At 34.5% G+C, this 15,609-nt stretch overlaps 1 protein-coding gene across 3 annotated transcripts; it reads left to right on the plus strand.

Annotated features, from left to right (window-relative positions):
- The first annotated feature begins 1,333 nt into the window (after positions 1 to 1,333).
- On the plus strand, positions 1,334 to 12,794 carry LOC120347618 (cytochrome P450 3A11-like). 3 transcript variants are annotated; one of them, XM_078117854.1, is made up of 15 exons: positions 1,334 to 1,839; positions 2,069 to 2,172; positions 2,461 to 2,563; positions 2,914 to 2,966; positions 3,384 to 3,480; positions 4,684 to 4,763; positions 5,106 to 5,240; positions 5,670 to 5,824; positions 6,157 to 6,278; positions 6,755 to 6,836; positions 7,479 to 7,639; positions 7,963 to 8,051; positions 8,714 to 8,851; positions 9,174 to 9,275; positions 9,660 to 9,785. In XM_078117854.1, exons 2-14 carry the CDS (start codon positions 2,102 to 2,104, stop codon positions 9,238 to 9,240), a joined length of 1,353 nt encoding a protein of 450 aa, XP_077973980.1. In that variant the 5' UTR covers positions 1,334 to 1,839; positions 2,069 to 2,101; the 3' UTR covers positions 9,241 to 9,275; positions 9,660 to 9,785. The 3 variants fall into 3 exon arrangements, 2 of the variants coding, with proteins under 2 accessions (XP_077973980.1, XP_077973979.1); XR_013478980.1 differs by having other exon boundaries at positions 1,335 to 1,839; positions 9,174 to 9,312; positions 9,660 to 9,789; XM_078117853.1 differs by lacking the exon at positions 9,174 to 9,275 and adding an exon at positions 11,000 to 12,794 and having other exon boundaries at positions 1,341 to 1,839; positions 9,660 to 9,816.
- Positions 12,795 to 15,609: the final 2,815 nt, after the last annotated feature.

Raw genomic sequence — 15,609 nt, forward strand, 5'->3', positions numbered from 1 at the left:
TTTAATGGGCAGTTCCAATTGCAGAAAAGTGCTAAAGTATTTCAATATGAATAGCCCATCTAAGCTGTTTGCAACTATTATGATTCTCATATACCTTTACGCTTCAAGACTTCTTGTTTAATCCATTTTATAGCAGCAGGGATTAGAGCCTGCATTAGGTCGGATTGGTGGAACATTGCCGTCTTCTTTTGTCGTACAGTATCTAAAATGAGGAAGAAAATCATATTTGGAACAGCATGAGTGTAAAAATACCACTAAATACTAACTAATACCTTGAATAAATAATGCATTTTATCTGATGTACTAAATGAGCGTATGTACTACAGTCCAGCAGTGTTTGCATACCATTACTAGACTATATCTACACTAAATTTTGATATATCACAGTCTGAAATGCCCTATGACAGTATGAGTATGGACTATAGGCCTAGACTATATTTTAAAACATCAACTGTCTGTCTACAACTCGATTTCTCACCTCTCAATCGTTTCCAATGCTACTTTCTTTCCACTCCGGCATAACTTACCGTATCATTGCTTCCCAGGTTCTTGTCGACTCTATGAATTTAGATTTAGACCAACCGACATTAGTAAAATTGATTATTTTCTTCTCTTTCACACAACCGTGCATTACAGAAACAGCCATTAATTTCTATTTCCAAATATGCTGTGGCCTATATAGTAGTATAAGTCTGCTGAATAGTCAAGAAGAGTCATTAAATTAATCATAAACAAAATATCGTTGTTTGTGACATATTATTCTAAGTCTAGCCTTCCTTGGAATTACCGCACCGTACCTATTCAACAACGTCTTATGAGCTAGTGCTCAACTAAAATTGCTATTTATGGTAAGAATATACAAGTGTTTAATATCTTACTTATACTTTTCAACACCTCCTTAGAATAACTGAACTAATAATAACTGAAAAAACTATGGAAAGGCTACTCAACGCAAAAGCAAGCAGTAGTAGTACATCTGATATTCATCCGACCACTGGGTTTTCACCTACAGCTGACTAATTCGATTGTTACGTCATGCAGATGTCTGCGTTCATTGGCCCATGATACCGAATAAGCAGAGAAAGTAGGACAGATGGTAACACATATTTATTGTGGTAAAAGTGTATTTTCTGTAAAACGTGCAACTTTTGTAAGTGGGAACAAGGCAATATTTGTTACTAAATTTCTAAGGAACATTTTAAAATCATTTTCAGGTAGTTACCTTATGTGCGCTACGAAACTGAAAGATAAATGGCCTCGGCTCGCGGCCTATATGTAATGTTGGGTTTATAGAACTTTTTTGAGTATTATCGCCGGGTCACGATTGGGTTTGACAACCACGGGTTAAAGATATTACAGATTTTCATCCGGTATTGTGAGCACCGAACCGAAAGTGTTTTAGGATAAGACAGTTGGGATAAGATAAGGAACTGTGTTTTTACACAAAATGTATTTGATTATGTTTTTTCAGTTTTATCAAAATAAATGTGTGATGAAAAAAAATTATAAAACTTGCATCTTAATGGACTTAAATGATCAATGTTACTCACATTTATCCAATATGGAACAAAATGCCATTATATGTTTATTGTGTACAGCAAGGTATAATATTTGGCTGGAACGGAATGCTACCATTGACGCAATCGTCTGTCATGACATGACGTAAACAATTGCAGAAATTCTCAATACTGCAATACTTCGATATATCGCAATAACACAAATGGCCTAGGGGCCCAAGCCTAATGTGGGTATATGCATGCTTGATGGTATCGTATATCTTTGCATGGTGCAACTTACGAAGCTGTATACAACCCAAATACTGAAATAACAGTGGTGCAGGTAGGAGAGATGCAGTTGCAACTGCAGTATTCAATCAAAACTCAATTTTTTTTTTATAAATAACCCATATATTTCATTTTGTTAAAATTGATTTATGAGTTTTATATTACTCACATAGAATTGGTTGAAGTTTATTTTGTAAAACAGTGGAATAATCTTCGTAGTATTTCAAAAAATACTGAAGAGTAGACTATAAGCTATTACTCAAATCTTATAATTTTCTATACAGATATATGAAAATTGATTGGATTAAGCAAATACAATGTCTTGGTTGTGGTCAGTGATATCTTTTGAATCTTTGGGACTTGTTGCTGCAATACTGGCTCTTATCAGGTGATTGTGGTCTATTTTATATATTTTATCCAAGAGATCAATTTTCTCCAGTTTTCAGTTCCTTTTACTGGTGTCGAAAATTGAGTTTGAGGCAAAAAATTTTAAATTTTTTTTGTATGAAAAAAAAATCGTTAACTGATTGTTCAATTCTCTTCAATTTGTTGTTTGATGTCAAAATTAAATATTACAATTAGTAACAATATCTAAATTTGCCTTTTTCAATCAATTTCGAATATTTAATTTTTGTTTTTCATCACTTGTTCAATGGAATTTCTTGCTTATTTTCAGATACTACATACATAGAAAATGGCAGTTTCTCGCAAACCTCAATATACCCCATGACAAACCTAGTATACTGAATATTGGAAATTTGGCAAGTGTCTTTTCAAAAGTAAGTAATAAATGTTGAATGTTTGTCACTTGGTTGACAGGGTGGGTCAGAACTACTTGGTTTTGATCAAGCATATTTTCTATTTGAAATGTTGAATATGATTGGTCATGCACATAGGATGAAGATTTGCAAAGCAATACACTTAAGTTAGAAATAAGAAATTGCTGAGCGACTTACAGTTTCAAGATCTTAAATGTTTAATTATTATATTCCTACTGTTGGTTGATGCATTTCAAGATTTACTCAAATTAAAATCTTGTTGAAACAAAATATTTTTTAATTGATTGTTGATTTGATATTGACCGTATGACTTTCTTTTTAAATTTTTTATTTTTTTATTATGTTTTCAGGGAATGTTTAATAGAAATTTAAAACAAAAAAAGAAATATGGACTGATATATGGGTGAGTAAGGAGAGTTGATAATTAATATTGACAATTCTCTGATTTTTCTTTTCATAAAGATTGGGGGTTGTAAGTGAACTTTAAAAATAAACCTTTAAAAAATGTACTGAAAGATGTTTGACCAACAGCTCTTGTGAGTTATCACAATCCACACACGCCATCCTTTGACTCAATTCTCTTCATTATTCAAACTAATAGAACTTATCATCTTCAAATTCTGCCTCAGGAAACTGCACTAATTTGTGTTTTATGTGTCATACCCTTCGAAAAAATATTGGTATCAAAAGATTGGTAATTTCAGCCTGTTTTTTTTTATCAAAATTGATAATCATTAAATATCTTTTAGTTAGCTGGATAGGGTTGCTCGATAATATGCACGTATTGACAATTTTTCGATAAGTCATGTCTATATTTCAGGGAATATGCCGGTGTTACACCTTTAATCACGATACATGATCTTGAAATTATACGACAGATATACACAAAAGAATTCCAGAATTTTCCTGATAGAATGGTAAGAACTACTTAACTGCAGCACATTTTCCTACGTGTGTTAAGACTCTTATCTACTTCACCATCAAAGCCATGCATGATGGGGACATTGAGCAACTAACTGTTCATTGCTGCCAATATTCTAACGGTTATTCACATTATTGCATTCGAAGTTACATTTTCTGCCTTTATTGCATTTGCCGATACGACATTAATGTGATGAATTAGTTTGCCTTTCACCGCACAGTTTTTCGATTCTCGGAGCAATTTGTGACAAGCGAACCTATAGACCAGGAGGCAAGTCTCGACCTGTATTTTTGTCGTCATATATAGGAGTGAAAATGCTGACTCACGAATGTAGGTTGTTGCAAAAGGATTTTAATTGACTTTTCTGACAGCAATGGATATTCGTCCGCAAAGCTCAACCGAAAATATGCAATTTTTTTTTGAAATAATCATTAAATATTGAACAGGGGGGTCCGCAGACCCCAGTTTGAAAAACCCTGGTTTATGGGACTCTTAATGACCCGAATCATTTAAACCAGGGGTGTACAACCTGTGGCCCACGGGCCAAATTTTGGCCCGCAAGAAAAACTTGTGGGGTCTGCGGAGAAGCATCACTTTTGAATGTTGTGATGAGTGATGAACATGAGTTTTAAATTTAATCAAGTATGTGCGAGTAATTCGAATTCTATTAAGTTGTAATGCCTATATCTGAGCTCGTGCAAACTGAAGAACGCATGTCACAAGATCTATAACCAGAATTTGTGTGTGCGCAACTGCTAGAAAGACTATGTTAAGTAAAGGTGCTGCCCGCGGTTTCATTCAGTTATTTATATATGGCCCTTGTGTATAAAAGCCCTTGTGCACATCCCTGATTTAAACTAAATGTCTAAACTCTCGAAAAGCCAGCAAGACTTAATTGAAGATTTGAAGATGTTTTGAGCCACACTTTGAAATATTGAAATAATTAATTCTGGTGATATTATTAACCACAAATTCAGTAGCTTTTCAAAAGACTATAAAATATGTTTTGATCCATATTTGTCTTTAGATTCAGATTACCATTGAATCATTATTGGAGAGACTCTGGACTCTAGGTTTTTGTATTCAATGAAGTTGCTGGATTTGATTTTTAAAATATGAAATGTACGATATTGAGACATAAAACTACTGATATTTATAAGAAAAGCGGAATTTTGTATCTCTTGGTTTTTTTTTATAGAGTGTGTTGGTGACAATGAACGGTAGAGAGATGAATCAAGGAGTTGTATTCGCTAGAAATAAGGAATGGAAAAGAATGCGGTGAGATATTTTAATATTTTTATGCAATTATTTTATGCTTTCATATTCATTCATTTTATTCCCAGAATAGATATAAAGCATAGTGTTCTTTTATCTTCCCAAAACATTTTATTGTGTTCTTCTCAGTAGCCGATTTGTGAGATTGTCCCAAAATAGAAGTAGGAAATGTCCCGTTATTTGAGTGTAACAAAATTTCAAATCATAATTATTTGAAAAGTTTTATTCATTCTTGAAAGAGGAAAATTATTGTTTTATGCCCAAATAACACTGAAATCATGATATTAACATTGATAAATTGGTGGAGCTTAATAGTGTACTCATCGCAAAAACCTGTTGTTTCAGCTCGACATTAACTCCTTCATTTACCATGTCAAAGCTGAAACAGATGTTCTCAATTGTTGAGAATTGTACAGGTCAAACTGTTGCAGTGTTAGAGGGGAAGTTAAAAGATGAAAGCGGAGAATTTATTGCAAGAAAGTAAGTGCAGAAGTATCCTATTTCATAAACTACCTTGACATTTGAATATATAAAAGTCTTGCTTTGTAATTGTTTGTTTCTGTTTTTCTTTATATGGCCATGGTTGCCTTGACATGTACCGTAATTTTAAAAAATGATCATAGGATATACAAAATTATCAAATTATTGGAAGTGTGATACTTATGGGATTGCAAAAGTTACAAATGTTAAATAAAAAACGATAGTTTGAATATTCTAAAGTTTTTAAACAGTTTGAATGAATAGCTGTCATTTTTTTTTCTTTGGAGCTTTTAAAAATTTCCACATTTTTAATTTTTTAGCAACCTCTTCAGAGGTTGGTAATCTGTACTAAAGAATTGAATCAAACCGATATATCATGAATTATCTAATTGGGAACAAATATAGTCTAAATAATATTATTACATTCAGGTTATTTTCAAATTTATCGCTGGATATGATAGTTTCTGCTGCATTGGGAACGAGAGCACATATTCAATCTGTTGATGGGAAAGATTCCCAACTGGTATTGGAAGTTCGAAAACTGTTCGCTACTGGATTTGCTGGTCCTACTGCATTCATGTGTTGTAAGTTCTAGGAATTTATAGGATTATTGGGTACTTCTGTAGTGTGTGTACCAGGTTAGGGTTAGGCCATAATTTTATTCCGTTTTTGCTTGTTTTAGTTCTATTACGAGCTCGGGGACTGTCTGTGTTAGCCAAGTGAATACATCCCTTGCCCATAGGTTCCAGTCCCTTTACACAACTTGATGTAAAATAGGCGAACAAAATTAGTTACCTCCATATTGATACACATATTTCTGGAGTGCTGATTATTGGACTATTTAGACACACTGTCATTTCTCCTCAATTAAGAGATCAAAAATGAATATTTTACAAGTTTTACATCATTTTTTCAGTCATCTGTCCACCATTTGAAAGGATTTGCAATAAATTAGACATCAGTATATTCGATTACAAAGCATTACAATATATCAGTAATTTTACCAATGTCGTCATTGAAAGAAGAAAAAGGGGACAGGTTAGTTTTCGGAAGTTTATCGTATGCTTTTAAACAAAGATGACGCTAAAAAAAATCTTTTTCAAGATCAAATAAATTCATTTGGTAAATAAATTAAATTTATGTGTATTTATAAACTGAATATACAAAACTTAAATTTTTAATCTACCGATTTATTTTGCTGTGTTTGCTGTTAACTCGGTATATTTGTATTTAAAGTTGACTGAAAAATTTTCCTTTATTTGATTATTATTTAATAATTTGTGTTCTATTGGACACTCCTTTATATCAGCATATGCTGGCAATCAGGACTTCGGGTATTGAAAAGGAGGAGTTAAGTGTTTTATATTTAACCATGCTTGCCAACTCCAGATATGTGGTATGGAATTGTAGCTTGATTTGCTAGGACAGAAACCTGAGATTTAAAGCTCACTGTTCTCACTCAAAAGTGGCAATCATCTACAATCTTCATCATTAATAATATATTTTCACATCAGGAAGAAGTTGCCAAAGATTTACTCCAACTTATGTTGGACGCTGAAGTCGCGGATGATAAAATTAATGAAGATTCAGAAAGAGGTAAAGATGAAGTTTTATTTAAAGTTCTATTTCCCATATTTGTTGTATTTTTGATTAGCTTATTACTTTAAACTATGATTTGGACACTGGTCATGTCACAAGGTTTTGAATCTTGAGGTTTTTTTCATTCATGATTCACTCGGGTTTGGAGTTTGATATCGACCTATCTTGAGTTTATCATAGTGAATATTTTAAATTTTAGAAAATCTTTAATTGACCAGTATCAGTTTAGTGAAATAAATCAAATTGGATTGAAAAAATTAATTATTGAGTCATAGGTTTATAGAATCATTTAAATGAAGTAAATGGAGAGCACAAATTGATCTGATTTATTTATCTAATTGATTTATTTATTCTGTGGTTGGGTGATTTAACTTCCGTGCATTGTTTTGTTTGACTCATTACCCGGTGTCTTGAAATCTGGTCTGTGGAGTCGGTGTTTGTACTTTTGAGTTTTTACTGGTCATGAGAACTAGAGTCATCCTTTTGTTTGCACATTTCAGTCAATCTGCAGGGTCAAAAAAATTTCAACAAACAATAATGAATGCAATTGCAAACCTTCTGTAAAATTTGGTTATACTGGAAAACAGCAGACTGTCAACTTTTTTGGAACTTTTAATGACTTTAGCGTTCTTGTGACAGGTTTGAACCGGCAGGAATTGATTGGGAATGCAATGCTCATGATTGGAGCTGGGTTCGAGAATACAGCAAATACAATGACTTTTCTTGCTTATAATCTTGCACTTCATCAAGATATCCAAGATAAACTTAGAAAAGAAATGGATGAAGCTTTTCAAGCAAAGGTAAGTTGAAACTATGTGCTCACCAGGAGTGAGTGAGAGTAAAGTAAATTTTATTTGGCTAGCAAGCTATGTCTTGACTGAAAATTGTTGATCTTTATCTGGTACCTGCTTTAATAGTTGCTTGTTCTTGTGTTTTTAGTTTCTAGTAGGTTTGGTTCCCACTTAACTTCCATGTGTTTCTCTCATTTTTACTAATTTTCTTGTAAAATATCTATTATATATGAATTTTCATATAAAGGTTCTGCAACTCGCTTCTATAAATCAGATGTTTTTTGTGAAATTTTTTTCAACCTTTGACATCAATGTTATATCTTGTATTTTAGGGAGGATTCGACTATGAAAGTGTCAATAATATGAAATACCTCAGCATGTGTTTGAATGAATCATTGAGACTATATATGCCAATTGTAGTGTGAGTTTATTATATTTATTGACTATCTTCCATCTTGTCCATTAATATGTAGATGTTTTTTTGTCTTGTGTTGCTCGGTGGTGTTGCGCATCGTGCCAAGCGCTAGGAATACGCTCGCCACCGCACCCCTGATTTCCATGCTTGGGTTCGAATCCCATGCGAGGATAGTTATGCACAAGAGGATTGCTGGGTTCGCCACCGCCGTAGGGTGGTTCACATAACTGCTGGTCAGTTACGGCTTCCTCCACCATTGAGTCCATGCTTCTGAAAACAAATAACTGGCTAAATAATACCATACCCGACACGCACTTATTGGCTTTCCTTTCCCCAGGATATATATGTAAATCCTATCCTATCTACTGTGTGAAATTTATCAAATATAAAGAATAATTTTTTCGAATATTTCGAATTACATGTCTTGGACCTCAGTAAATTGACAGTTTACTTGAACAAAAGTACAGTATTGTCCTGCTAATAAGTCTACCCTGCCATAAAAAATAAAATAAGCATAGCCAGTAGCCACCCAATAAGACGGTCCCCCAAATTTGGTCCCAAAAGCGACTTAATAGTCTGGAAATACAGTATATAAGCTAGTTATTTAAGGTTGATTTAATAATGTATTTTACATTTTATTTATAGTAATTTTTGTTCTGTGTTTGCAGAAATTCCAGAGTCTGCAGAAAGGAAACCACTGTGAATGGTTTTACAATTCCTAAAGGTGTAACAGTGCAATTCCCTGTATTTGGTCTTGCTCATGATCCAGAGTTTTGGGACAAACCATGGGAGTTTATACCTGACAGGTAAACGATAAATATTGTGACATATCAGGTGTTGTGTTTCCGACTTTGAGGTCTCTGCGGTTGATTTATTGTGCCACCAATTATCATGTTTCCCAGAAAATAAGACAGGGTCATATTTAAATTATCTTTTGAAAATAACACTAGGGCTTATTTTGAGAGGATATCATTTTCTTTTCTTTTATCAAAAACAAAATTACAAGTAGAGAATTACCTGATTTTCAAATATACAAAATATGAAAACCGAGTGTATGAAACCGGTAAGTGTATGCAACATTTTTTTGGCGACATATCACTGATTACCCTGTATCGATTTGGTACACAGGTTCGAATCTTGTGAGGGACAGTTATATGCAAGAGGGTTTGCTGGACTATCTACTACTTTGTTATAACTTGCAACACCATCAAGTCTATGCATAAAAATCAAGTATCTAATTCACTATTCTCATACAAGGACCAGACGGGTAATCGGATGAGAGTCTGTGTTTGCCATAATACAATCAACTTTTCTGAATGATGAATATGAAAATCCGGCGCTCCAGAAGTATGTGCACCAAGATGGCACAAATACCATGTCCAGGTTGTGCGCCATCTTGGTGCACATACTTCTGGAAGTCCGAAAATCCAATGATTGGTTTCCGAACAAAATTATTTTTTTATCGTATTTGTCTTGGAAGTTTTATTCTTTAAAAATCATTAATTTGAATAAAAAGTGTCATGGAATTATTGTAGTAGATTTCAGATCAAATTAGTCTTCTAGTTCATCACAAGCTATGGTACTCAATTTAAACTTAGAAATATTATTTTTTAGAATGGAAGACATGTCACAAATTGATCCGATGGTGTTTCAACCATTTGGTGCGGGTCCTCGTAATTGCATTGGATTGAGATTTGCTGAGATGGAAATCAAAATGGCTTTTTGTCAAATTTTACATAAATTCAAGATTATGCCTTCTGAAGACACACCTGTAAGTATAAACTTTTGTTTTTATTATCTGGATGAATTTGTTCTGTGACATTAGTATGGCCCGGTTTGAATTTGAAAAGGATTTAGTTGGGCTTGAGTGGTGTCTCGTCTTTCATTAAGAAACTGGGCGCGGCAGTGTGACTCATTGTGCTAGCGTTAGGAATACTCTCGCCACCGCACCTTTAATTACTCAAATCCGAAATGGTTATGGTTATGTGCGAGAGGATAGCTAGACTCATCGTCGCCGTGGGGTGTTTTACGTAAACGCTGGTCGGTTACAGCTTCCTCCACCATCAAGTCCATGCTTCCCGAAAAACAAATAACCAACTAATCCCATACCCGACATGGAATGGTAACCGAACGAGAGGCCGTGGTTCGCCATATGGTTAAGCTGTCTTACAGCTTTCCTCTCGTCGGGATAAATATGTAAATCCTATCCTAACTGCTCATTTAGATTAGTTTCCCAGTTTCATTTGTTCTGATGCATGGACATGAACTGCCATGCACCAACGAGAAGTTCAAAAATCATTTTACTTAACCTGTGTCTCATCATACTCTGTGCAATCAGTAATTTGATGACTCATGCTTTCTATTCAAATCCTTTCTTTTGGTTTTGCCTTGAGGTATTCTAAATTACCCGATCATTGTGATGAATTATGTAAAATTCTAAATTTATTGGCACCCAGTGCAAATGTAAAATCCTCATTTGTAGTAAGTAAAATACAATACAAATATATCATATTCTGATAGTTATGTAGTAATAGCAGTGTTGGGACGAGTCAAGTCTTCGATCACAATTTATCAAATACTCGAAGTGACTCTACTCAACTTACTGAAGACGACTTGAACTCAGACTCATCTGATTGCCTGTGAGACTTTAACTCAGCGATTGACTTGGACTCACTAGTCGAGGTTTTCAGGACTTTGTAGGGTACTCCCGTAGTGTGTGCACCAGGTTGGGGTTAGGCCATAATTTTATTCCTGATTTTCCTTATTTAGTCCTATTAAGAGTTTGGGGACTGTCTATGTTAGCCAAGTGAATATATCCCCTGCCCATAGGTTTCCGTTTCTTTACACAACTTGATGTAAAGTAGGCGAACCAAATTAGTTACCTCCATATTGGTACACACACTTCTGGCGTGCCCGTTTAAAAGATCCATAACTATAATCTTTGTTAAATTTAGAAACCACCGCTGGAACTGACGTTTGCTTTGGGTGTTCGTCCTATCAAAGAATTCAAATTGAAAGTTGTTGCTAGAGATTAAAAGTCAGCAAGTAATAGTTGACATGCGAAGATACTCTGCTGTCATTCTGAAAATAGTAATGGAAAGGGAAAGAAGGTTTGGACCTCCTGAAGTATGCACACCAAGATGACGCACAACCTAAACTCAAGTTGCGTGCCAGCTTAGGGTTCAGGTTGTGCGACATCTTGGTGCGCATACTTCAGGACTACCGAAGGTTTATTTTAAATGTGTGCATATAGTTACGGTAGTTCTTACTATTGATTGTGTTCTTGAGTATTTTTTTTTATCTTATATTTTGCTATGTGTATTCTCACAAATAATACTGTCTGCACAAAGTTATTTTGAGATTATACTTAGCCTTTCAAAATCGAAATTTGATTAAATACAAAAAAAATTATATTTTTCGAAATCAGAGGTAAATTAACAATTATAGAATCATCTGTGTGAAGTATAGACAATACATATAAATCAGTAAACCCGTTTCTCAGTATTTTCTGCCGTTTTTCATGTTCCAAATATTAGTATTCGAAAGAGTTATATTTTTTTCATCAGTTTACAAAGGATCGTTTACTGTCTATTAAATTGAAATTATCATGTCTTTTACTTGTACATTTTATCATTTGCATGCTGCTAATTTTTTGAAAACCACAATATGAACGCAACACTTCCTTAAATGAGGTCAAAAATGTTATAATTTAGTCGACCTTTTTGACTTATAACTTGTGGGTGTATTTTTCACTAAATGTTGAAAACAATTTATGCATTTCATTCGTAGATGTACTATATCCTCATGTCTGTTTATTGTTCGTTTCCCTTTCTTTCTTGTTTAAACTTTTAAATCGGACATTGCATCTAATGTTTTATTCATTACTCCACGAAGTTTATAATCCTGGCTTTGTGGTTTAGTGATTGTATTTAAAATGAAATGAATCGGGGTACAAGCTTAGGGTGATCTACGAAGACTAGTTAGGGGAGGCTTTGTGTTGTCTGTATTAGTAGGAAAAGTCATGGCGCAATCGCCCGAACTTTTTTGCGACGTGAAATTAGATTTTTATGTTGTGTCGAAAGCAGGAAAGCCGATCTAAAAACGCAACTAAATCTATCTTTTTATTATTGTTGTCAGATAAGGTAATGTGTTTTGAAGATAATATAATTTCTTTTGAACTGATGGTACCAGAGGTAACACACAGGACGATATTCAGCAAAATTGGCAAATCTTCAAATGCGTTTTAGTTTCCGTTCTTTCCGAATAAGAAAGTGACATTGCAATTCTGAGACAAAACAGGCAATATTAAATTTGTACTTGGGTATTCTCACATCACATGTTCTAACAACGCATAATTATGGGATTTTGAAGTGAAGTTTTTTGTATTATATTTCATTGCAGGAGAGTAATTGTCTCTATGATAGGCACTTGCGCTTGTCTTTTTTATTTTTGGATCTGTCCACGTAATGACCGTTTATTGTTCTGAAAACACGATAAACATCCGGCAATGTGATCGAGTAATGAGGCGAAACCCCTGTCCCTGAAGCGATAAATAATTCAAGACTTGAGAATTTAGAAATAAAAAGTTGTACGTTTCCAGACATGGGCGATTGGTCGAACATGTTCGAAATGTGTTCTCCGTATTTTGATTGAAAAATGTTTTAGCTCTGACAACGTTTTAAACTCTGGTTTTGGGACGTTATCGCTTGGATTATAACTTGAGTAAAGGAGATAAAGTTCGGTGAGATAATAGACTGTACAAAGGGCTTTCACGAGGAAGTAATTTTGTGTAATCTGACTTTCAGGAGGTTGTAATTTTGAGATACTTTCGTTATGAAGGAATGGACTTCCATGTGAATATGACTTGAGCAGCATCTATTAACAGTATAAATTCTAATTTTCACAAATTATAAATGTTGTCGCTTGCTACTAAACCCTGTTTCCAGTCATTGAATGATTCATGAAAAACGTCGTTTTTGCAAATTAAATTCTTATTAAAATAAGCTCCAAAAATACCACTCCCAGAAATATATTTGCGCAAAAGTCTGTTCTTGGAAGACTGCGTGAAATCATTATGGCAACAATTCGCTCTCTCAGAACTGCATTCTCGCGTGCAGACCCAGGAAGTTTCATGCTCTCATGGGATATCGATTTGATTCCATGAACCTCTATGACCGAAGTTGAACGCTCCCGGTCATCGCATAATTTTGAATTTTTTATTTTATTTATTGCATCGAGAAAATTGTGGTTCGTGTTACTGTGTAATAGAATTACGAACCGAAAGGCCAAGAAACGGGAAAAATTTAAGATATATAATACTTGTTTTATTCTACATATACATCCACTTGCGTCGGTAGATTCGTATGAAGCAAGGATGCTGTAGCAAGAATATAGATGACTATATTGTGTCATTCAAGAAATTTCCCTTTACCAATCAAGGCAGGGCACTTCCAAGCGATCCTATTGAATCTGTGTCAAGAAAAGCAATAGCGTACATATAGATAGAACCTAAATAAATGATTGATTGAATGGACAGTGGTTATCAAAAATGGGTTCGTTCCCAATAGAACTAAATAAAATCATGTACAAATAATGGGGAATTGAAAAAGCAAAATAAACAAATGTATGACGAAACTCCAAACATTGCTTGTGAAATTCATGCTAAGGTCAAGGCTACAATTTCGGGTAACTGTATAATTTAACGCCGTCAACACTTTTCTTGTCATATTTGAAAATTGCTTGTCAGAATTCTAGCATCGGTCAAAGAGACGGTACACAGGAATAAGTTTTTGTTAGTGTGAAGCGAGACTCTTGAATTGCATTATTTAGTATAGTTGCTGAATTCATTGTTCCGAATTCAGAGCTAACTTGTTCCAAGTTCGCGCTCGTGCGCTGCGTGGCATGCATAGGGATTTCTTTGTATTCAACCTCTGGGAATACCGTTTCTGAGTTCTGAAATTGCCAAAATGTGGTTTTCAACGAGAAATGCTGGAAGGTCAAGTGCCGATCGAAATGAGTAAGTTAGAAAAGGTATTTTATTATTCTATGTTTGTTTATTTTAAACTAAATTGACTTAAAAATTCTATTCTCGTGGGCTCGTTTAAAACGATTTTTTGAATTTAATTCGCATTACTTTTTTTCTGACTGCGCATAATGTACATTTGCCAATAGGACTTATTGACATTATATGTAGGGCTGGGCATTTTCGAATATCTGATGATTTCAGAATCGAATCGAATAATTTTTTCGAATCGAATCTCGAATACTTTGGAGATATAAAATTGTATGTAACTCTTTTATTGTGTTAGGTCCTCCAGACACATAAATTACTGAAAACATAGAATACATCACTCAGGCAGATTGCTGAGCGTTCACACACAATAAAAACACGTTTTCCTCAATAACTCACAACAGAAAAGAGTCATATGTCACAATTGCGTTGAAAAAATATGGCTTCAAGAAAGAAAATGAGAAATTTAGCTCGACCATTGGCGGGAAGAAAAAAAACAAGATGGCGGCAATTCGAAATTTTGCTCTGAACCGATGCGAATAATTTCATATTCGATTCGAAGTGCCCAGCCCTAATTATATGTTTGTATCTGTTTGCGTATTGTGCCCAAAATATGATGTCTATATTGTTTTAAATGTGTAATCAATTAGGTTGTTATTGTTTTCATATAATCGAGGGGTACTCCCGTAGTATGTGAACCAAGATGGCGGGCACCGGAACGTAGTGAGTGCATCAGATCAGGGTTAGGCCATAATTTCAAGTACTAATACTACGGGAGTCACTTGGCTAGTCCCCGAACTTGTAATAGAACTAAAATTGGAATAAAATTATGGCCTAACCTGGTACACGTTCCGGTGTCCGCCATCTTGGTTCACATACTACGGGAGTATCAATCGAAGACGTTCTTTGTATCATAAGTCTGCTTGTCAATTGCAGGTGTCATTGAAACGTTTGCAAATGTCATGAAATGCGATCATATTCTCGAAATTACGTATATGCAAATGTCATATAAATATTTATCATTCATTTAGGAAATAATGACCTTCATACGCTGTGATGATGACATATATATATGACAAACGCAGCTGAAATTCAATACGACGTTGACAAAACAACAGCTTGTGATCGTTATTTAGTATTTATTCTATTTTAGTGTGGGCTGGTATAAAAGGTAGGCAGTGGTGAGTGTAGTAGTGGGTCTATTCTTGCGATAAATAGAAATTTTTGGCGCTATAGAAGTGTGTGTACCAATATGGAGGTAACTAATTTTGTTCGCCTACTTTACATCAAGTTGTGTAAAGGGACTGAAACCTATGGGCGGGGGTATATTAACTTGGCTTACACAGACAGTCCCCGAACTCGTAATAAAACTAAAATAGGGAAAATCGGAATAAAATTATGACCTAACCCCAACCTGGTACACACACTACGGGAGTACCGAAATTTAATGTGATTCTGATCCGGCGAAAGCACTGCGGCGTAATATTTCCTGTTCAAAATAGCCTACTCAATATATCACAATTTATGATTCTGAATCCGAGGTATATCGACTTA

The sequence above is a fragment of the Styela clava genome, chromosome 11 (assembly GCF_964204865.1).
Source record: "Styela clava chromosome 11, kaStyClav1.hap1.2, whole genome shotgun sequence".
Classification (NCBI taxonomy): Eukaryota; Metazoa; Chordata; class Ascidiacea; order Stolidobranchia; family Styelidae; genus Styela; species Styela clava.

What these genes read in the sequence shown, in the direction of transcription:
- LOC120347618 (XM_078117853.1), top strand. Translation starts at nt 2,102, where the DNA reads ATGTCTTGGTTGTGGTCAGTGATATCTTTTGAATCTTTGGGACTTGTT. An exon ending in TAATGAAGATTCAGAAAGAG is followed by an intron (nt 6,837 to 7,478) that starts GTAAAGATGAAG and finishes TTCTTGTGACAG; the next exon opens with GTTTGAACCGGCAGGAATTG. An exon ending in TGCCTTCTGAAGACACACCT is followed by an intron (nt 9,817 to 10,999) that starts GTAAGTATAAAC and finishes TGTTAAATTTAG; the next exon opens with AAACCACCGCTGGAACTGAC.